The 18,915-nt window shown below is 40.6% G+C and overlaps 2 protein-coding genes across 12 annotated transcripts in view; one reads left to right on the top strand and one right to left on the bottom strand.

Moving 5' to 3' along the window:
* The window catches only part of INTS8 (integrator complex subunit 8), a 46,921-nt gene extending 45,716 nt beyond the window's left edge, over nt 1–1,205 (top strand). For 5 of the 6 annotated variants that reach the window (XM_024572057.4, XM_024572055.3, XM_045181464.3 and 2 more), the window contains one exon: nt 1,005–1,205. In XM_024572057.4, coding sequence (XP_024427825.1) covers nt 1,005–1,121 — 117 coding nt within the window. In that variant the 3' untranslated portion in view covers nt 1,122–1,205. The remainder of the gene's footprint in view (nt 1–1,004) is intronic. The other variant, XR_006652841.3, reaches the window with a different exon arrangement.
* Nucleotides 1,206–2,519: 1,314 nt separating this feature from the next.
* CCNE2 (cyclin E2) lies at nt 2,520–17,542 on the bottom strand. Of its 6 annotated transcripts, none has more exons than XM_045181468.3 (12): nt 17,430–17,540; nt 14,616–14,651; nt 14,425–14,521; nt 14,285–14,341; nt 12,805–12,956; nt 11,759–11,894; nt 8,610–8,756; nt 7,008–7,103; nt 5,686–5,820; nt 3,778–3,889; nt 3,128–3,285; nt 2,520–2,655 (listed from the first exon to the last, which is right to left on the bottom strand). In XM_045181468.3, exons 1-12 carry the CDS (start codon nt 17,465–17,467, stop codon nt 2,530–2,532), a joined length of 1,290 nt encoding a protein of 429 aa, XP_045037403.2. In that variant the 5' UTR covers nt 17,468–17,540; the 3' UTR covers nt 2,520–2,529. The 6 variants fall into 6 exon arrangements, with proteins under 6 accessions (XP_045037403.2, XP_045037404.2, XP_053786172.1 ...); XM_045181469.3 differs by having other exon boundaries at nt 17,421–17,442; XM_053930197.2 differs by lacking the exon at nt 17,430–17,540 and adding an exon at nt 15,830–16,079.
* Nucleotides 17,543–18,915: the final 1,373 nt, after the last annotated feature.

The raw sequence follows: 18,915 nt of genomic DNA, 5'->3' as shown, positions 1-18,915 counted from the left end.
TTACCTTATAATATAAAGGTAATCCTAATGGCCTAAAAAAAATGTCACAAAACACTACACGGAAGAATACTATGGATTTTTAGTAGGCTGAGGTATTTCTAATCATGGAAGAAATGAGTCACTAAAGGATACAGCACTGAGCAAGTAGCTATTTTTGCTACTTTTAAAAAGCAAAGCCCTGCCTTGATCGTTGTGGCTCGGTTGGGTGTCATCCCAAAAAGCAAAAGGTTGCCAGTTTTGATTCCCAGTCAGTGTGCATGCCTAGGTTGTGGGGTTGGTCCCCAGGTGGGGTGAGTATGAGAGGCATTTTTAAATTTTTTAGAAATGTTTAAAAAATGAAGCTCTGAAACAATTTTAATTTTTTTCCATACTATTTTATAGAAGGCTTAATTTAAATGTAAAAGTGTCATCATCCAATTATATGTAGTTTATTTACTAGTATCTTAGACAAGTAAACTTATCTTCAGTAACATTAACATTAAATTAATTCCATAAACTATGGTTCAGCAATTAACCTTTTCCTTAAGAGTGGTTGTAGTCAGCCTTGACTGGTGTGGCTCAGTTGGGTGTTGTCTGGTGAAGCCAAAGGTTACAGCTTGGATTCCCTGTCGGGGCACGTATCTGGGTTGCAGCCGATCCCTGGCTGGCGCATGCAAGAGGCAACTGATTGATGTCTCTGTCTTCCTCCCTCCCCTCCCTTCTCTTTAATAAAAAATCTTAAAAAACAAAACAAAAAAACAAGAATATCTCAAGGCTTGATGAACACCCCCCACTGATGTCCATAAGCACCTCAGACTTATCCTACCCTCTTCAGAAATCACCCTTTCCCCTAAAGGTGACTTTCTTTAAAAAGAAAAAAAGTTTTTATGTTAATTTCTTCCACATCTCTTACTATTTACAATTAGTTAGCATGTATGTAGTTTTATATTGTGTATATTAGCAAGACTTTATTTATTTATTTTTTTTACCAGACGTCTAATAACATCCCTTTTCTGTTTTGGAAGATTAAAGCCATCGGCCAGACAGAATTGAACGCGAGCAACCCAGAAGAAGTGTTACAGCTGGCGGCACAGAGAAGGAAAAAAAAGTTTCTCCAAGCAATGGCAAAGCTTTACTTTTAAGCAGTTAGTTAAAATTTCTTAACTTTTATTTTTTAAACAATAGGCTAAATATAAACAGTATTAAAAGATGAAGTATATAATACATATGTACATATTTAGTGGTGTTCTTTTCACACAAAATACTGAAACAGTTTAAAAACAAAAACTACAGATTTCATTCTATAATAGCTTAAATTTATAATTCTTCAAAGAAGAGATTCACATGTCTAATAGAATAAACTAACAATCTAGTATAATTTGTTTTCTAATTCACTTCTGAGGCTGAAATTTCATTTTTAAAAAAACAAATATTTATGTAGAATTAGGTATTCTATCTAGATAGAATATACATTCTATCTATATATATACATACATATATATATATATATGTGTGTGAAGTTTATTTTGCTTTTGTTTTTTTAAATAAATATGTTGCTGGGCGTTAGTATACATTTAATACTTTTCCTCCTTAAGAGAAGTTTAGGTCAGGTGTTAAGCTTTATCACTTTGACACTGTCCTTAACTCACGTGGAACTTCCAAAAGGACCTTAACAGTTTTGCAAACATAAATAAAGCCTTAGTCACACTAAATTTTTAAAAAAATCATTAGGGATACCTTAGAGTAATAAAGTGACTTTCTCATATAAATAGTTTCAAAGAGTACTTAAGGTTTTTTTCACTCAAATTGTGATGTACAAAAAAGTTACTATAAAGCAACCTGTATGTCAAAGACCCAAGTAGGAGCCACAGCATCTATAATTTCTTTGGTATTCCCACTGTTTAGAGCACAGTTTAAACACCATATTCTTCTAAGCCTTACAGGTTAAATACGTTATAGTAAGGCAAATACTCTAGTTAAAAAACAGATTAAGATTAAAGTTTACCATTTGTAAAAATTCAAGTTTTATAATAGCTTGCAATAGCAGCTATGGATAAATTAGTCACCTTATTACAAAACTAAACTTTTGTAAACACATTTAAGTTTTATTTTCAAGAACCAAATTGCACTAAGCAAGAGTATATCAATTTTGGGAATCTAAAAACTAGATTCAAAGTACTCTATTGCTTAATGTACCCTTTAAGGTAGCACTTACCTTTTCCAAAACTTTAATGATAAAATTCCTGGTTTATCAAGATAAACATAGTAACACTGGATCAAAATATTTTTATAGCATAAGTCGTGGCTGGCTTCTGTCTAGTCACCTTGGGCATGAATTCATCTTTGTAAACAAGTCCTGCTGTTGCTTTACACAGCTAACATAGGAATGGAATACATTTCTCCCTCAGTGCCAACTTTAAGTAGTTTCTTAAAGCGAAGAAGGGCAGTGAAATTTCTGAATTGGCTAGGACAGTCAGCACTATTTTCCTGTAAAACTTACTAGTTCATTTTTAGGAAATTCTACCCAATACTCAGTTAGTACTTGTCTGATTAGTTAGCTGCTTTCTGTTTTCCCGGTGGTTTTTCAGTGCTCTTCGGTGGTGTCATAATACCTCCATTGCACATGGGTGACAACTGTCCCACCTTCCTGATGGTGTTTATGTAATTTACTTCATCCTACACATGTGGAGAAATCAGGCAGAGATTAACAGCTAAGGTAAAGTACTGACTTAGTAAAATAAAGTCAAACCAGACTTTTTTTTTACTACTAATACTAATTAGTAGTAAAAACTTAGTAGTTTTTTAATACTAATTTGAGGCTACTTAGGCCTAATGCAATGGTCTCTTTTATGTCTTTGCAACGTGACTAGTCATATTCTAGAGGTTCAGCAATTTGAACTGCTGTAACTGTTTTTTAAAACTTAACCTGGACTGCTGGCATTGATGTTAAGAAACTTCACCAATCTTGCTTTCACCTCAAAGTTACTTGCCTTTATTAACTTTTCTACATCTTGAAATCATTGTGCCCATTAGAACTTTCCCCTTATCATCTTATATAACTGCCTGCAGTATCATCCCATAGCATCCTTATTGTTAGTTTCAGTGACTTGCTAGATGGTAAGACCAAAAAACCCCACAAGAAACATACCAGCATAGCCAGATAACTTGTATGTGTCTGGATATTGTGTCTGTCTTCCATAGAAATCTTCTTAAACATCTTCAGCTTCACTGGACTAGTACTTTTAACTACATTGACAAAAGGCACCATCCAGTCTACACATTCAGAAATGCTGTCCCATTCCAAACCTAGACAGAAAAGGGTTAGCAAAATGTGAAGGTCACATCAGAAAGTATCTTAACGTATGCCTAACGAATTTGTTCCTGCTTCCAAATTTAAAGATAACTATTTTAAAATTCATTTTTTTTAAAAAAACAAGTTTTAGCAAGTCAAAACAGGTGACACTCAAACCATATTTATAATGTGGCTACTGTGAGGGAGAAAAAGACTTAGAGCTTCTTAACCAGTACTTTCTATACATGAAATTAAAATTGTCAAAACCCAAAGAACTCTTACAGCAGAGCTACAATCATGTTAACCTCAAATGGGTTTAAATTCCATTTGATCTTTTTTGTTTGTGGATATACATTGAAGATTAGAAAGAACTAACAGAAAGGAAGGTAGTCACTCCATCGCTAAATATTGTCCATTGAAATTTTAAATTGCTATTTAGCAGCATGCTAAGTTCCTAATAGTCTCTTTAAGGTTGTGAACAGGTAAGAAGGTAAATGATGTCTTACCTGAGGCTTTCTTAACGACATCAATAGAGGTAAAATGGCATAAGGCAGCAGCAGCCAGTATTCTGTAGTGGAACTCTAATGAATCAATGGCGAGAATACACAGATCTAAAAGCTAACAAAGGAAAAAGCAAACGTACAAGTATTTAGGAGAAGGATAAGTACTACATATTGCTACTAAGTATCAGCTAACATTTTAGAGTGTTTATGATATGGACCACATGCCACGAACTGCTAAAACTAAAGGGATCCAAAGATAAGTAAGCCACTACCCTGAACTGAAGTCAAGCCGAGTTTTGGGATTGTAGGTCAAAAGTGAATACATAGGATTGTTACACATCGTGATGTGTACAAGTAGGAAGGGTACCTCATCCAGAGTGGGGAAGACAGGGAAGACTTCTGCTGCTTAAAGACAAGGTAGCAAGGAAGATTGGGAGGTAGAGTGTTTCATGTATAGAGCATGAAAGAGCATTTACAAAGATCAATGAGAAAGTATTACTTTCCATTGGAACTCAAGTAGTTCAGAACACCTATAGTGAAAATGAAATAAGCAAGGAGTACCTTCCCTTCATTCCTTATTTTAAAAAGGGTGGGGGATAGCTGCAGAGGCACAGCCTAGATTAGATCATAAAGGGTCTTTAAGAAGTCAGAACTTTTTGGAGTTCTGATTAGAGAAACTACTAGAAGATTTTAAATCAGGAAAGTTACATTTTAAGAACCATCTGTTAGACTACAGTGAAGCAGATACACAAGAAGGGAACATTTTCTAAACATATTAATTAAGAGGCAGTATAATCCAGGCAATAAGAGCTATAAAAGGGTTAGTTTTTCAGAGGCCTGAGGTGATACCTATCCAGTGGAATAAAACTTAAATTTTGTTTGCTGTCCCCATTGGCACAGTAGAAAAATGAGTAGAAGAGTTGGAAATGAATTGTATACCTCTAGAAATGGTTTCTACATTGTTTATCAGCTTATCAAAAATTTGCCCTCTATCAAAAGGGTATCTATGGCTGCTTATGAGAACCTGGGGTGTTGGGAATTCTGACAAAAAATATTAAGCCTTCATTAAAAAGTTTTACAAAAGGAACCAATTTCAACATATTTACTGGCTATCCAGTTTTAGTGTTCACAGTGTTTCGGCTAGATTTTCACATCCTACATAGAATAAGAATGTAGATTTCCTTCACTTATGTATGGCAGTTACAGCAGCCTTAAGATACTGTGAGAAGTAGACAGGAGAGAATGGTACCCTCCTTTAATTAGTTATTGTGTTAGAATATCTGTTATATGCTGGCCTAGGGAAGTTCAGTTTGAACCTAAATTTTTAAAAATTGTTGTAACTAATCGGACAGTGGGGAGAGGGGATTACAGGAACTACTATAAAGGACACATGGACAAAATCAAGAGGGAGGGTGGAGATGGGGGAGGGGCATGGGTTCGGCTGGGGTGGGGTGGAGGGATGGGGAGAAAAGGCATACAACTGTAATTGAATAACAATAAAAATGAAAAAAAATTGTAACTAAATAAGATTTTAATTCTAATATATAAAATAGGTATCCTGTATATTCAAATATAAGAGTAAGAATCATATAGAATAATTCCATACCATTATAAACCCTAAAGACAACTGACTTAAAAAATACCTTTGCCCATTTACATCAAAAGAGGTATTTAACTGTCTATTTTGGACTCATAGTTTAAAAACTTGTTTTCTAGAATTATTAAGCAACATAAATATTGGGGACAGAATTTTATGCACCAGAAGTTTTGTTCTAGTCAGTTAAAGGAATAAATTTAATTCAGCATGCTATTATCTTGTTGATTGGCCTATTTAAGATTATAAATACACTGAAGAAAACCTGTAATTAATAATAACATTGGCATACATTCAATAACAATGTCAATTAATACCTGAGCTATCTGAATGAACTTTTCCTGAGAATACTGAGGTAGAAGAACTTTCGGCGCATCTTTAAGAGCATCAACTTGGAGGAAGAGATTTAGCCAGGAGATGACTGTTACAGGACAAAGTTCCCATTTTAAAGCCTGTTAATGAAATTGAAATGCTTGTTAGTAAATGTAGGTTCATAGACACCACATTATGTAGCTACTTTCTTTACTAGTCATTTCAGAAACATTCTGCTTTTGGCTTATATCTGCCTAGGAGTTTTATTATTCTGACCCCTTTTATTTTTATTGTACGTATTTATAGATAATTTCACAATCTTAAATTGTTTGTGTTTTATAGTATATTAGTGACATAGACCCCTTTGTTATTCTCTGGTTGTCTTAGTCATTTACAAAGTTTGTTCAGCCTATTATTCATTCCTAATTGTCATTTCTTGCAGCCCACGGTCTTCCACATTTGTTCTCTACTCTATTACAACTGCCCCTTTAGTTGTGTTCAGTGACTCCACACTAATTCCTTTCAGATCTTACAGTAATTGATTCTAGACTTTTTCTTCCTTTTGGTGATCTCCAATGACTTCTGGTCAAACGTAAAAGTAAAAAAAAACCAAAACAAATCCTAATTGATATCTTTCCCTCCATGAAGTCCAAAATAATTGAGAGAACAGAGGGTCTTAATACCTGTAGAACTGCCCGGATAATTCCATCTTCTCTTTACATCCTCTTATAACTTACATTGTGTACAGTTTCTAATTTATAAATTAAAGTCAAATTCATTGGGTTTTCTTATATGTCCTGTTAATAAACCCATGATGTTCATATTTATTAATATGCTTTCTAGTAGCTTGCACTCACTCTTTAATCTCTAACTGAAGGCTTGAGTACACATTTTTATGCTTCTCTCCTCTACTTTTCTATTAACAGACCTTTCTCTGCATATAGGAAAAAGGCAGTGAAATAATTCTCATTCTCTTTGTCTGTTGGAAGGAGGGGGAAATAACTAAGTTATGAGAATTCACTTATATGTACATGATATGCTAACTACCAACTACTTATATGTTTTGAAAGTGTTGTCCTTAATCACTTTTAAATTAAGAAAGTAGTATATTCTCAATATAGAAACTTGAAAGATGAAGAAAAATAGTTTACAGGTTAAGTAAATTCTTTTCTCACCCGTACCATTGTCAGTATTTTGCAGTAGCCTCTTAGGACTAGGTCCTAATACTAAAACATCAGTCTTGATTACTTGCATTGTAGTCTTTGAGATTCAGTGATAATTACTGTTACTGAATTGCAACTAGAAATAATAAAGATATAATTATTACCTTTAATATAATGAGTTCCATCCTTAAGATATCCTCTTCACTGCAAGCACCATCAGTGACATAAGCAAACTCTTGGAGCTTAGGAGCATAGATTTCCTTTAAAATGGATTTTAACATTAATATTAAACACAGCTGAGATTGAGATTAAAACACAAGAGTTATATACAAACCACCTACAGTCTTCATTTTTAAGGACAGCTTCACAGTGTGATTATTAATCTCAGTAAAATAATTCTACAATAGTCAAAGCAACCTTACATTTAAAGATATTTTTCATTTGTAGGTCTAAATTAGCCAACTATATTAATTGAGACTTATTTTTTTTTTTTTGAGACTTGTTTTTCATAGAATTGATCTTGAATTGTAGTTAATAAACAACAGTATTTTAACCAGTCATTTCAGTTGAAACACAAAAAGCCAAACTTGTTTTAAGATTGCCTAGTATGCTGCTGGTCAGAACAAACAAAACATTAAGTTGTAGAAACTGAAAACATTTCCTTTACCCTGTAAAAAGTATGGGTTATCAAAATACACCTTGTGCAGTCTCACTGATGATAGGTCTGCTTTAACAGTCCAAACAACAACGAGAATGATTAAAGGAACGGGGGTGGCGCCTGCCACAGGTGAGAACAGGCTAAAGATCAAGATTTTAGTCTAGTGTCCTGGCCGGGTGGCTCAGCTGATGGGACCGTCATTCTGTTCACCAAAAGGTTGCAGGTTTGATCCCAGGTCAGGGCACATCCCTAGGTTGAGGGTTTGATTCCCAGTCAGGGCGTTCACGGGAGGCAACCAATTGATGTTTCTCTTTCTCCCTCTCTCTCTCAAATCAATAAACATCCTCAGGTGAGGATTAAAAAAAAACAATAAAAATTTAAAAATTATTTTAAAAAAGATTTCAGTCTAGAAAGACTTATCTGTAACAAAGTATGATTTCAGGTAAAAACAGACTGAAGATAAACTTATTCACTAAATTTGGCAGATTTGGGGGATAGCCCTGAAAGCTCAGAAGGCAAATTTGGGAGAAAAAGAATACACTTAAAGAAATTAAGGCAAGATTCAGTCCTCCTATTCTCCAAATACAGGCTTCAGAAGTTGGAGGTACTAATGATATTCATAATGCATTAAGAAAAGCATATGGAGATTGTGTGAAGGAAAATCTCAGGCAGTAAAGGGGTTGCCTTCTATCCTGGCATCACTATCAGATGCAAAAATATTAGGCTGCATATAGACCATTACTCTAACCCAAAAAGCATTTCATTTGATTGGTTAGTCAGTTTTTAGAGACCATTCTATTGAATCCAAGTGCCGTAATTAGGTATATGGGACAGTATCAGTCTATTTAATTCGGCAGAATGAGCCATGGAACATTGCACCTCGGTATTTATCCCAGACTCTAAACCAGAGACTTATAATAGGCTTAGATACTAAAATGGAACTATGATATTCATCTTTGTATCCAGATCATAATAAATAACAATGTGTTGAAAAAACCACTCATCTTTCTAAAGGAGTTAATACCAAAGTAGTGTTTTCTGGAATTAATGTGTTGATTTTAAAAACCAGATAGGTAAGTATGTCTCTGGATAAACTTTGAGAACTTACCTCAAGTTTGGAAGCAATGAATAATGAGGTAATTCCAATGAGTTGAAGCATATTTTTATTTATATCCTTTTGTGTCAACATAAACCTATCAAAAAAGTCTTGTGCAAGATAAAATGTTTCTCTATGAAGTGTGTATACTTCACATACCTAGACAAGAATCCAAAGATTTAAATATTATTGCATGTATTTCTCTAAATTAGAAAGTTATATTTTAGCATTCTCAGACTTTAAAATACTTTCGTAAGCCCAATTTACCAAAGCTAAGATTGGGGGTAAAAATGACATGCACAAATAGGATAAACAAATTTATTACCATCCTCATTTTATATATTTTTTTTCACATGGACTTAATTATTGTATTTATTCCTAGATACACTTACACTTTTACTATGACTGAGAACTTTTTTCTATTAATTTTATAATTGTTTATTGCTGACAAATGGGTAAGTTTTCATGTTTAGTTTATATTCTTACTCTAATAGTTCCAACTGATTCTCTTCATCATTACAGGTAGACATTTAACTAAAAAAACTACAATAGTGTTCCTTTCAGTGTTTTTATGTCATTTATATCTCATGTTTTACTGCACTGGCCAAACTTGTAGAAGAAAACTAAATGAATAACATTGGTGATAGGCAAAATCTTTTATCTATATCTTGTTTTGGACTACAATGGGAGTTCCCCTAATGTTTCATTATTGTTAGTTACTATTAATAATAAATACTATCTGTCATTTCCATACTTGCTATAGGGAAAGCTTTTGATTCCCAAAACTGCATGAAATAGGGGCTATTATCCCCATTTTGAAGATAAGGAAACAGGGATAGAGATTCTGGTAAGGAAATCTATTCACAGTTAATTGCATATTTGAAAATCAGGGATGGATAGTGAATTTCAAAAAATCTTCCATCTATTGAGACCTTATGATTTAAACTATTTAGGCAATAAACTAGGTAATAAATAGCTTAAACTATTAAGGTAATACATCAATTTCAAATATTGAACCATTTTTCAAATGCTCAAAGAATACAGGGTTGGGCAAATGTAGGTTTCCAGTTGTGAGTACGTTAAAAGTTTATCCTTGTATTATTCATCGTTGTACTGCAAATGTACTTTTGCCGCACCCTGTGTACTAGGACAAAGTAGAGTTTAACAGTTGGATTTGTTTTGTTATATTCTCTACACTTGTGCTTATATGAGGTGGGACCCCCAAAAAACCCCTAGGATTTATTTATAAAAAATTGTGTATATACTTTTACATGTTTAAACTTCAGTCACCCTCAAAGTACCATATTTTTTGCTGTGTATAAATGTGCACTTCTTTGCCCAATTTCTGAGGGAAAAATAAGGATGCGCATTATATGTGAGTAGTACTAATTGCATATCTATATACTTTAAAGTGAAAGATTTTTTTTCCTGAAACTTTGGGCCAGAAATGTGGGTGCACATTATACACAGAAGCACATTATACATGGCAAAGTATGGTACTCTTCATTTTATAGAATACACCTACCGAGACTTTTTTCCACTGCTTAAAACAATTTTTTAACTCATCAATTTTGATGCCTTTCAGTGCTTCTGTCATTTTTTGTTTCACCTCTTTCATATCAGCAAAACATTTCCCTTTGAAGACTGTTTTCATCCAGGGAAACAAAAAAGTTGCTCAGGGGGAGGTCGAGTGAATAGGGAGGGTGGGGCAAGGGGGTCACACTATTTTGGTCAAGAACTGTGCCCTGGCTGGTCTAGTTCAGTGGTTGAATGCTGGCCTGCAAATCAAAGGATCACCGGTTCTATTCCCAGTCAGGGCACATGTCTGGGTTGTGGGCCAGGTCCCCAGTAGGGGGTGTGAGAGAGGCAACACATTGATGTTCCTTTCCCTCTTTTTCTCTCCCTTCCTCTCTGTCTTAAACAAACAAAAAACCCCACTGCTAGTGGTGTGCTCATAAATCAACCCATTATGAAATGGGCAAACATGTTGAGTCTTCAGAAAATTCACTGACGCCACATGCAGCCTCTCACAACAATGCCAGTTGGTACACTGATACAGATGAGTTCCTGGAACACTCACCTAGCGGGGGAGGCCTGTACTACAAGGGATCTGCCGTTCTTGGCGGGGAGGGGGGTCCTCCCTTGTATAATATATTTAAGAGAAAATAGGAATAAATTTGATAGATAAAAATTAATGTAACATAAAAAGAAAAATAGAATCAACATAATTATGCTTAAATTGCTTCCTAGACACTAGACACTTAGAGAAAATCAAAACCCAACCACCTTCTTATACCCACATGATTGAAATACAGTCCTTTCGACTCAGAATAAGGAATTAAGATGACCTGACTCAAATGGACATTTTGTAGTCTTAAAAACTTTTCTGAAGAGCTTCTGACAGACCTACTCTTGCCATGCCTTACTCCACCAAAAAGCCTATAGTTGTTCTTCCTTAGAATACATCAGAGTCTGTGTCTATGTTAGAAATAGGGAAACTACAGAGCAAAAATCATTTTGTCTTCAACATAAGTAATCATTTCCTCAATAATACTTTATTATCCAGAGAGAGGGAATGGGCTTAAAGAACGAAGTTCTGGCACACATCTTTAGAGACTTCAGGGTCACTATTATCCTTTTAGGACATTGGTACGGTGTATTTCTGAAAGCAATAGAGGTATATAATAAAGGTAGGCTACATGGAGCCTAGAGGGCTTAGGTCTTCTGGATATTCAAAGCCATATTGTTTAGGACAAAGATATCAGGGTTCTAAATCATAATTTGATTTTGGTGATACAGAAAAGGACTTCTGAAGTTCCTGAAGCCTAGTCCTGGTTCTTCCACTTTGTGTGGCAGAATTCAAAACCTTGTCAACCATATATTCTGCTCATCTTGAATATCCTCAGCGCCTAGAACAATGCCTGGTACACAGCAATACCAGATACCTGGAATTCTGAATTGGATTTGGGTTGTTTGGGACGTAGTGGCTGTGTCCTCATGACTTTACTCTTAGAGACAGTCATTTTCCATTTTGGTACCATCAACAACAGCAAGTATCACCCTCCCCCCCAAAAGATGGCTGCTGCCATGGAAAACACATTTATGTCTAAATATTTTCTTCCATCATACAGAGACAAGAAATTCATATTGCTGGAACATACCTCTAAAAGCCAGTCTAGAAGTATGGACCTCATCTGTGGCTCCAGGTCAGAATGCAGAACTTGAAAATGTTTGTCATGAACATACCGGCTCTCTTTCTTTAACATGTTTAGCCAAACATCCTTTGAACATCCCCAGCTATAGGAAAGAGGTTGAAAGAAATAATTAAGCTACTTGTTTTACACAGAAAAAACTCAACTTTAAGACACTGAAATCCAACTTGCAATTAGAACTTGGAAGGAGAAACTCTTAAACTAAGGAAAAAATTGCTACCTTAACTTTTAGAGACCATTTACTTAGTATGAAAAAGTAGAAGCCTGAAATTATACAACAAAAACTTGGATTATGATAACCTAAATTGATAGATTTCAAGAGTGTTTTCTAGTCCCCATTTGTTTATAATTTATTAGGTTCCTGTTTAAGATAACCATGTTTTCTCAAGAGCAATATAAAAAGGTAAGTTAAGTATTTAAAGCATATGATCCCAGTAGAGACAAGTCTCAAATCACCTCCAAACAGGTCAACACTGAATCACCTACAGTGGGGGTAAGGTAGGACAGAGTATGGGGGAAGGGAAGAATTGGTAAGTTTAAATGTCTGAGTCCATTAGTTTGCTTATTAAAGCCAAATATAAATTATTACACTAGATATTTTGCACAAGCTGTACTTCCTAGTCCTAGTCATTAACTAGAAAAAAGATGTATAGACCTTAATAAGCTTGGTAAGAAATAAATGGTGTTGATATATCAAATGGTAAATATTAAAATGTTTCTATCTTAAGAATGTAGATAAATTAAACTCCTTTAGAGAGGTGATTCAGTTCTTATAAGGCTTACAGTACTCAGCAAGCAAATGAAAATAACTATAGAATCAATGTTTTAAATTCCCCTATCATTTGCAAATAGCACTACTCAGATTATGTATGCTTAAATATTACTAAAGAAAGCATTTTTACAAGTTTTTCTAATGAAGACAAAAAATAAAGTAGTGCCATATATGACATTAGTACAATTTTAATCTGACATTCAATTACTGAAATTTTTCTTACCTTAAATCAGGCAAAGGTGAAGGATCAATAAAAAGATTTTTAAATCTGTAATTTGTAAATCTGGAGAAGTCACTTGTTCCTATTTCTTTGTGGGGTGTTTCAATGATAATGCAAGGACTGATTCCCCCAGATAATACAGGTGGCCAACAATTCTGTCATTAAAAAAAAAAAGAATATTTGTGCAATAGGAAACCAGCTTTTGTCTGGGATCTTTCATAAATGGAGGCTAATATTTCTAAACAGTCTATAATCTTCCCCAAACACCATTAGCTAACAATGTAGTTTAACAAGTTGACATTTCTATTTTATAAATCAGCCATATATAGCTCATATTAATCTTCATAAAGAGGGACCCTGGCCAGGTAGCTTAGTTGGTTAGAGTTTGCCTGATATGCCAAGATTGCCAGTTCTATCTCTGTTCAGGGTACATACAAGAGTCAACCAATGAATGTATAAATAAATGGGCACATACAAGAGTGCATTAATAAATGGAACAACATATCAGTGTTTTTCCTCTTCCCTCTTTTGTAACAGCCCTGGCTGGCGTGGTTCAGTGAGTTGAGAGCCAGACTGTGAACTGAAAGGTCGCAGGTTAGATTGTCAGGGCACATGCCTGGGTTGCAGGCCAGGTCCCACGTAGGGGGTGTGGGAGAGGCAACTGATTGATATTTCTCTCTCACATGGAAGTTTCTCTCCCTCTCTTCCTCTGTCCCTCCCCCTATCTCTAGAAATGAATAGTTTTTAAAAATCTTTAAAAGAAGGAACAGGATGTTTTAGACAAAATATAAGACATCAGATATTGGGAGAGGAAAGGAATCAATACATTTGTAGTCAGATACTAATAACTTTTAGAATTATAAAATTGAAGTGCTCCCTCTGTATCAGTAGTGACAAGGGCACCTTGTTTTGTAAAAGCCCCCTCCTCCAGTTAATCCTGCTCCGATACTTTAGATTACTTGCAGGCAACACCTTAAAAATGGAATCAAGTGGAATCAATTACTTAACTACTACCTAAAGGACCCTTTCCCCAATCGGTGCTGGTTTCAAAGAGAGCCGCTGTCTAAAGCGTTTTATTTACAACCCCTAAGAGAAATAGGTAGCCAGGGCTGCGGGCCAGTCTGTCAGCGACCTCGCATTCTATTGCTGCCCCAAGGAGCAGCTCCTAGGGCCCTCCGCCACAGGGAGCGGGGAACAAAGAGCAGTGCAGCGGGCAGACTTGGCAGGCCCGGTGCGCTGGGCGGCTCCACGCCGGAGGAAATCTGCAAAGAGGAACCAGCTGCTGCTCGGCGAACGACTCTGCAGCTGCAAGCAGGATGAAGGCACACAAACCACCCTTCGACAGGCGCCCTCTCCCTGCTGACCTCTAGGGGCATCCCAAGTAAAAGTGTCCAGGAGAACCTTTCTAGTGAGTGCAAAGCCAGTCCTAGTCTTCCTCGTCCTGCCTGTTTCCCCCAAACCCGGCGAGGCCAGTCTGCATTACCCTAATCTCATACTGTTGTTTCTTGGCGACCTCCTCCTCTTTTCTTTTTTTGACATCCTGAGAAACAGAAAAGACTACTGTTAAACTAAGGTCCCAGCAAGCGGTTTCCTCTCTCTAATCCCTCTCTCCCCTTAACTCACCTGGGCTGTTTTTCTCTTCTTGGCCTGAATTATCTGGGCCTCTCGGGGGGAATCAGTCTGGCTGGGCTGGGGCTGCTGCTTAGCTTGCAAACGGCTACTGTGGTGGATTTTTAAAAAGAAAGTTTAGTAAGTCATGCGTTTCAAAGGCAGCAGCTAACATTAAAATATATCTCAGAGACAAATAATATTACCTGCGTCTTGACATTCTCTTCAAGTGAATGAAACCTCTGGAAGGGAGAGAGGAAACCGGAGTCAAGTACACTGCCATCCATGATCTCCCAGGGCCAATTAAGACGCTAAGCCTCTCAGGAGATGGCCCGAGCCATTCTACCAGGCCGACCGGCAGGATATTAGTTATCTAATGGTATTAATTTTGGACACATGCTTACGTTTCCTCAACTTACTGTGCAGCCAGGACGCGAGTTTCCAAATATTTACAAAGCACACCCCAGTACCCCGAATGCGCATAGAAGGAGATCTCCCCTAAATGGGCCTTCTCTGCATCCTCCACCCTCTACATCGGACCCTCGAGTGGGGCTTAGCGCCCCCACTCTCCACCGCTGCATCCCGGAGGAGCCGCGGAGCGAGGGGGTTGTGGAGGCAAAATGCCGTGGAGAAGCCGGTTCCGCGCCAATTTGGAGAGCGGCGGCGGCGGGGAAGCAGGGGGCGGAGGGAACTGAGACTTGGGTCACGTCCTTCGGTCTCCTTTCCCTCCTTCCCAGCCCCACCGGGCTCTGCTCGTCGCTTAGACGGGGAACCAGGACCCCCGCTCCAGATGAGGGTGGCGGTGAAAGAAAGGGCTAAAAACGAGGAAACTTCTAGTCGGGGAACTTTACTCCCCGTGGAGGGGGTCCCAGACACCCATCCTCTCCCGCAGGATAGCTCCCCAAGTGGGGGTGGGGGAGAGAAGCCCGTGGGATGAGAGGCTTTTCCGTGGCCGGGCACTCGGGGGCAGCCCCCTATCCCCCTGCACTGCCCCGACCCCCTGCCAAAGGTCCTGACAGGGACGACCGGCGGGGACCCGTCCTCACCAGCCGTCTAGATCTCTGCCCTCCCACGTTCCCTCCCTCAGGCTCCCGCCCGCGGAACGGACCAGCAAGGGTCGGGGGCTGCTGTTTTCCCTCCCGCATCCCACCCTGAGCACAGCTACTCCTCACCGCCAAACCCGCTGCCGCTCGGCTCTCAGCTGGCGCCGGCGCCAACCCAATTTATAGGCCGGGCGAGGCCCGCCCCGCACGCATGCGCTTCAGACTGACACTTCGGCCGGCGCGCTTCCTCCCCTGCGCGCCCTCGCGGCTACCCCTCAGGCCTGCGCGCGCGCTCGGCCTCGGCCAGCGCCGTCTCTTCCCAGGGGGCCGCAGTGGCGCCCAGGCCCTAAGTCTGCGGCCACCTGCGCCTACTTCACCTGCCTGCGCGGCCCGCCGGCGGGAGGGAGTCTTTCCGAAGCTCCTCTTCCGTGGTTCGGCTGCCGCTGCTAGGCTTCCGCACCTCCCGCCAATCTGTTCCCGCTCCCTCCAGCCCTCAACTCCCAGGCCATGGCTCAGCTCCGGCGAACGACCCAGTTGTAGCAGCTCAACAAACACAGTGGCTAGGATTTGGCCATCCTGTGGCGCACGCAGGCCTTTCGGCCAAGGCCAAAAGGAACCCGGTTCATTTCTCAGAGACACACGGACCAAGGGGCCCGCCCCTGGGGGCGGAGCGCGTCTCGGGCCAGAGTGCGAGCCAATGGGAGGCCAGGACGCCGGCACAACGTGGAGCGGCTGCAGAATGTAAACACAACCCGGCGCGCTGCCAGCCAGGGGTCGCCGCGCGCCGCCCGGGTCCCGGCGCGCCACACAGCTGGCCCCAGGGCTCGCCGGGGGCCGCCAGTGGCCACCCTGGGCAGCCATGCTCAGAGAAGCCTATCTTGCACCTTGCTCCAGCCCGCCGACCCAGGTATGGCTCAACCCTGTTTTCCCGCTCCCTGCTCAGCAGACTTGCTCATCCTCCCCGCGGTTGGGTCACTCTGCACCCTGCCGCCCGGACTCTGTTCGGCGCCTTCCCACGCCAAAGGCCCCGCGCAGGAAAAGTTTGCGCCTTGTCACGCCCTCCTTTCCTCTTTTCCCACCCTCCAATTCCGGGACTCCCAAGGGTAAAACACCCCTCCGGAGCGGGGCCGGGGGTGGTATTCTCCCTTCCCCACGAGCGCGGCTCCTCTCCCAGGGCCGGGCCCGGGGCGGTGAGCGTTCTCACCACGTGCTGGCTCCCTTCTACCCGCCGCGCCCCGCCCTACCGCCGTCTGCGCGCCCTGCGGAGCCCGCGCGAGCGGCCAGCGCGGGAGGCAGCCCGCCTCCGAGCCATAATGGGAAGAGGCGGGTCCGACGCCTTTCGCTCTCTTCGACCCTCCTATCTAAATTTAGGGTCCCCCGGCAGCCTCTATTAATGCCCCAGCCCCAGCACTCCCCACGACTGGAGGGGACCCTAAGGAGGACGTGTCGACTATACTTCGCAAACAGGGTTTGCGGCGGGACCTGTGGGGCAGGAGCTGCCAACGGGAACAAAGACTCCCGGGGAGCAGGAGCTGTGCGAAGGCTCCCCGGAACCCAGGCAGCTCCGGGCAGACAAGGGCCAGCCGCGTTCGTCTCTGCGCCCTGGCGGCGAGTGAGCTGCGGGAGAGGGCCGGGGAGACTGAGCCGCCGGGGTTCGCGGCCCAGGCGGGAGCCCCTCCCGAGATGCACCCGGAGGCTGCGGCCGGACCCACCCGGGCTCTGCTCCCCGCTCCTTTTGTGCTGCACGGTTTGTGCGGCCCGGGGCCTAGAAATAACGAGTGCTCTTGGGCCGTTAGGCCAGGGACAGCTCTCCTTTCGCCCAGTTTCTCTTTCGCGTCTTACAACAGTCTAGTGAGCCCGGCAAAGTACCGTTCTCCCCCCCAAATTTACACTTGAGGAAATAGTATTGCCCAAGGTGACAGAATCAGAAGATACCCAGAATCTTGTCAGACCCAAGAAACTTCAAACCATTAGTACTTCTTGCGATGGCTCTGTCGTTCGGGAAGGAGTTGCATCCCTTTTACAGTCACCGAGAACGCTGTTGCGGTGTAAAACTTAGAGATCCGGCAGCATGATGTTAAGAAAAATAAAAGGGCCCTGGCGCGAAGGGCACGGGTTTGATTCCCCGGCAGGGCGCCTGCCCGGGTTGCGGTGTGGTCGGGGTTGGCGGTGGGAGGGCGGGGCGAGTAGGAGAGAAGAGCGACCGGTTTCTCACGCACATCATGTTCACCTCTCTCTCTCTTTCATCCTCCCTTCCCCCTCTCTCTAAAAATAAGTCTTAAAAGAGAAAAGGGAGGTCTTCACGCTGAACATAAGCAGAACTAGTAACCCGAATGAGTGAATCTGATACACTGAACACCAGGGATGTCGACTCACATTTGTAGGATTAATCTTGGAGTACTGTATGCCCAGCACTGGGCTAACTGGTAAATTACTTGAAAACAGGACACTGGAATTAGAAATGTCCTTTGGTCAATGCCCTTGACTCTGAAGTGTAGTGCAATCTTAGTAAAGGAGAAATTAGAAACTCACCCAACAGGGTGGCTTCTGCCCTGTTACAAGTACCTGCTCAGTGGTCAAGTGAGACCACACAGAACATGGGCTTGCCTGTCAGCTGGATTGCGGTTATAATCCTGCTCTGCTGCAAGGTACCAATTTTTCTGAGCATGGGTTTCCTCTAAAAAAGATACAACACACTCATTTCAAGGGTTGTTTTCAAGATTGCATTTGATGGTGTATGTAGAGACCCTTGCATACCTACCTGTCACAGAGCAGATGCTCAGTGCGAGCACTTGGCTCTCCTGCCCACCCCTGTGACTAGTTTACAGCCATAGAAATGAAGGAAACACAGAAAGCTGAGTTATGAAGTTGCTGTTTTCCAGAGTTTTGTTCATGTAGTCAGCCTTTTCAGTATGTTTTAGGCATCATCATTCATATGTTATGTTTGTTTTATATTTTTTGTATGTTCATTTTTAGCTCCCTCTTTTACTACTCAGCTCAGCTTTAAAATTCACTTTGAAATGTACACAATTCCTGTATACTTGTAATAATTATAGAAATTTTGGCATTTTCCAAAGTATATTTTCCCCATTATACACGCAAAGTTAAAACACTGTGGTATATAACTGGTGCTTTCATTTTCAGAAGAAAAGGAGGAGAAAAACCCCTGGAACATTCTTAGGGGCACAGGTTTTTTATAAATTAGGCCCAGCCCATTTAGTTCTTGCTTCTGTGCATTTTTACCTCTTCTGTGAAGTCTCCCCAGACTGCTTCCCCTGTAGTTATGATCACCTCACTGGACAGTAATTACCTATTAAAATGTATTTTATTTCTAACTAGGCCTTGGACCTCATTTTGTCCATCTTTTAATAGCCAGGACCTAGCAGGTCAGAGGCATACGTAGTAGGACCTTGGTAAATACTGAATTGAATGACGCATAGGATATGCTGTAATGGAACTTTTC

The sequence above is a fragment of the Desmodus rotundus genome, chromosome 8 (genome assembly GCF_022682495.2).
Source record: "Desmodus rotundus isolate HL8 chromosome 8, HLdesRot8A.1, whole genome shotgun sequence".
Lineage (NCBI taxonomy): Eukaryota > Metazoa > Chordata > Mammalia > Chiroptera > Phyllostomidae > Desmodus > Desmodus rotundus.
The sequence above is the reverse complement of the archived record's forward strand: the minus strand, read 5'-3'. Positions and strand labels throughout refer to the sequence as shown.

Coding starts and splice junctions, on each gene's coding strand:
- CCNE2 (XM_045181468.3), bottom strand. CDS start 17,467: ATGCAACTCCTTCCCGAACGACAGAGCCATCGCAAGAA. Junction 11,895..12,804: donor TCACCTTTGCCTGATTTAAG/GTAAGAAAAATT, acceptor TCTTTCCTATAG/CTGGGGATGTTCAAAGGATG. Junction 3,286..3,777: donor TGTCGTTAAGAAAGCCTCAG/GTAAGACATCAT, acceptor TTTTCTGTCTAG/GTTTGGAATGGGACAGCATT.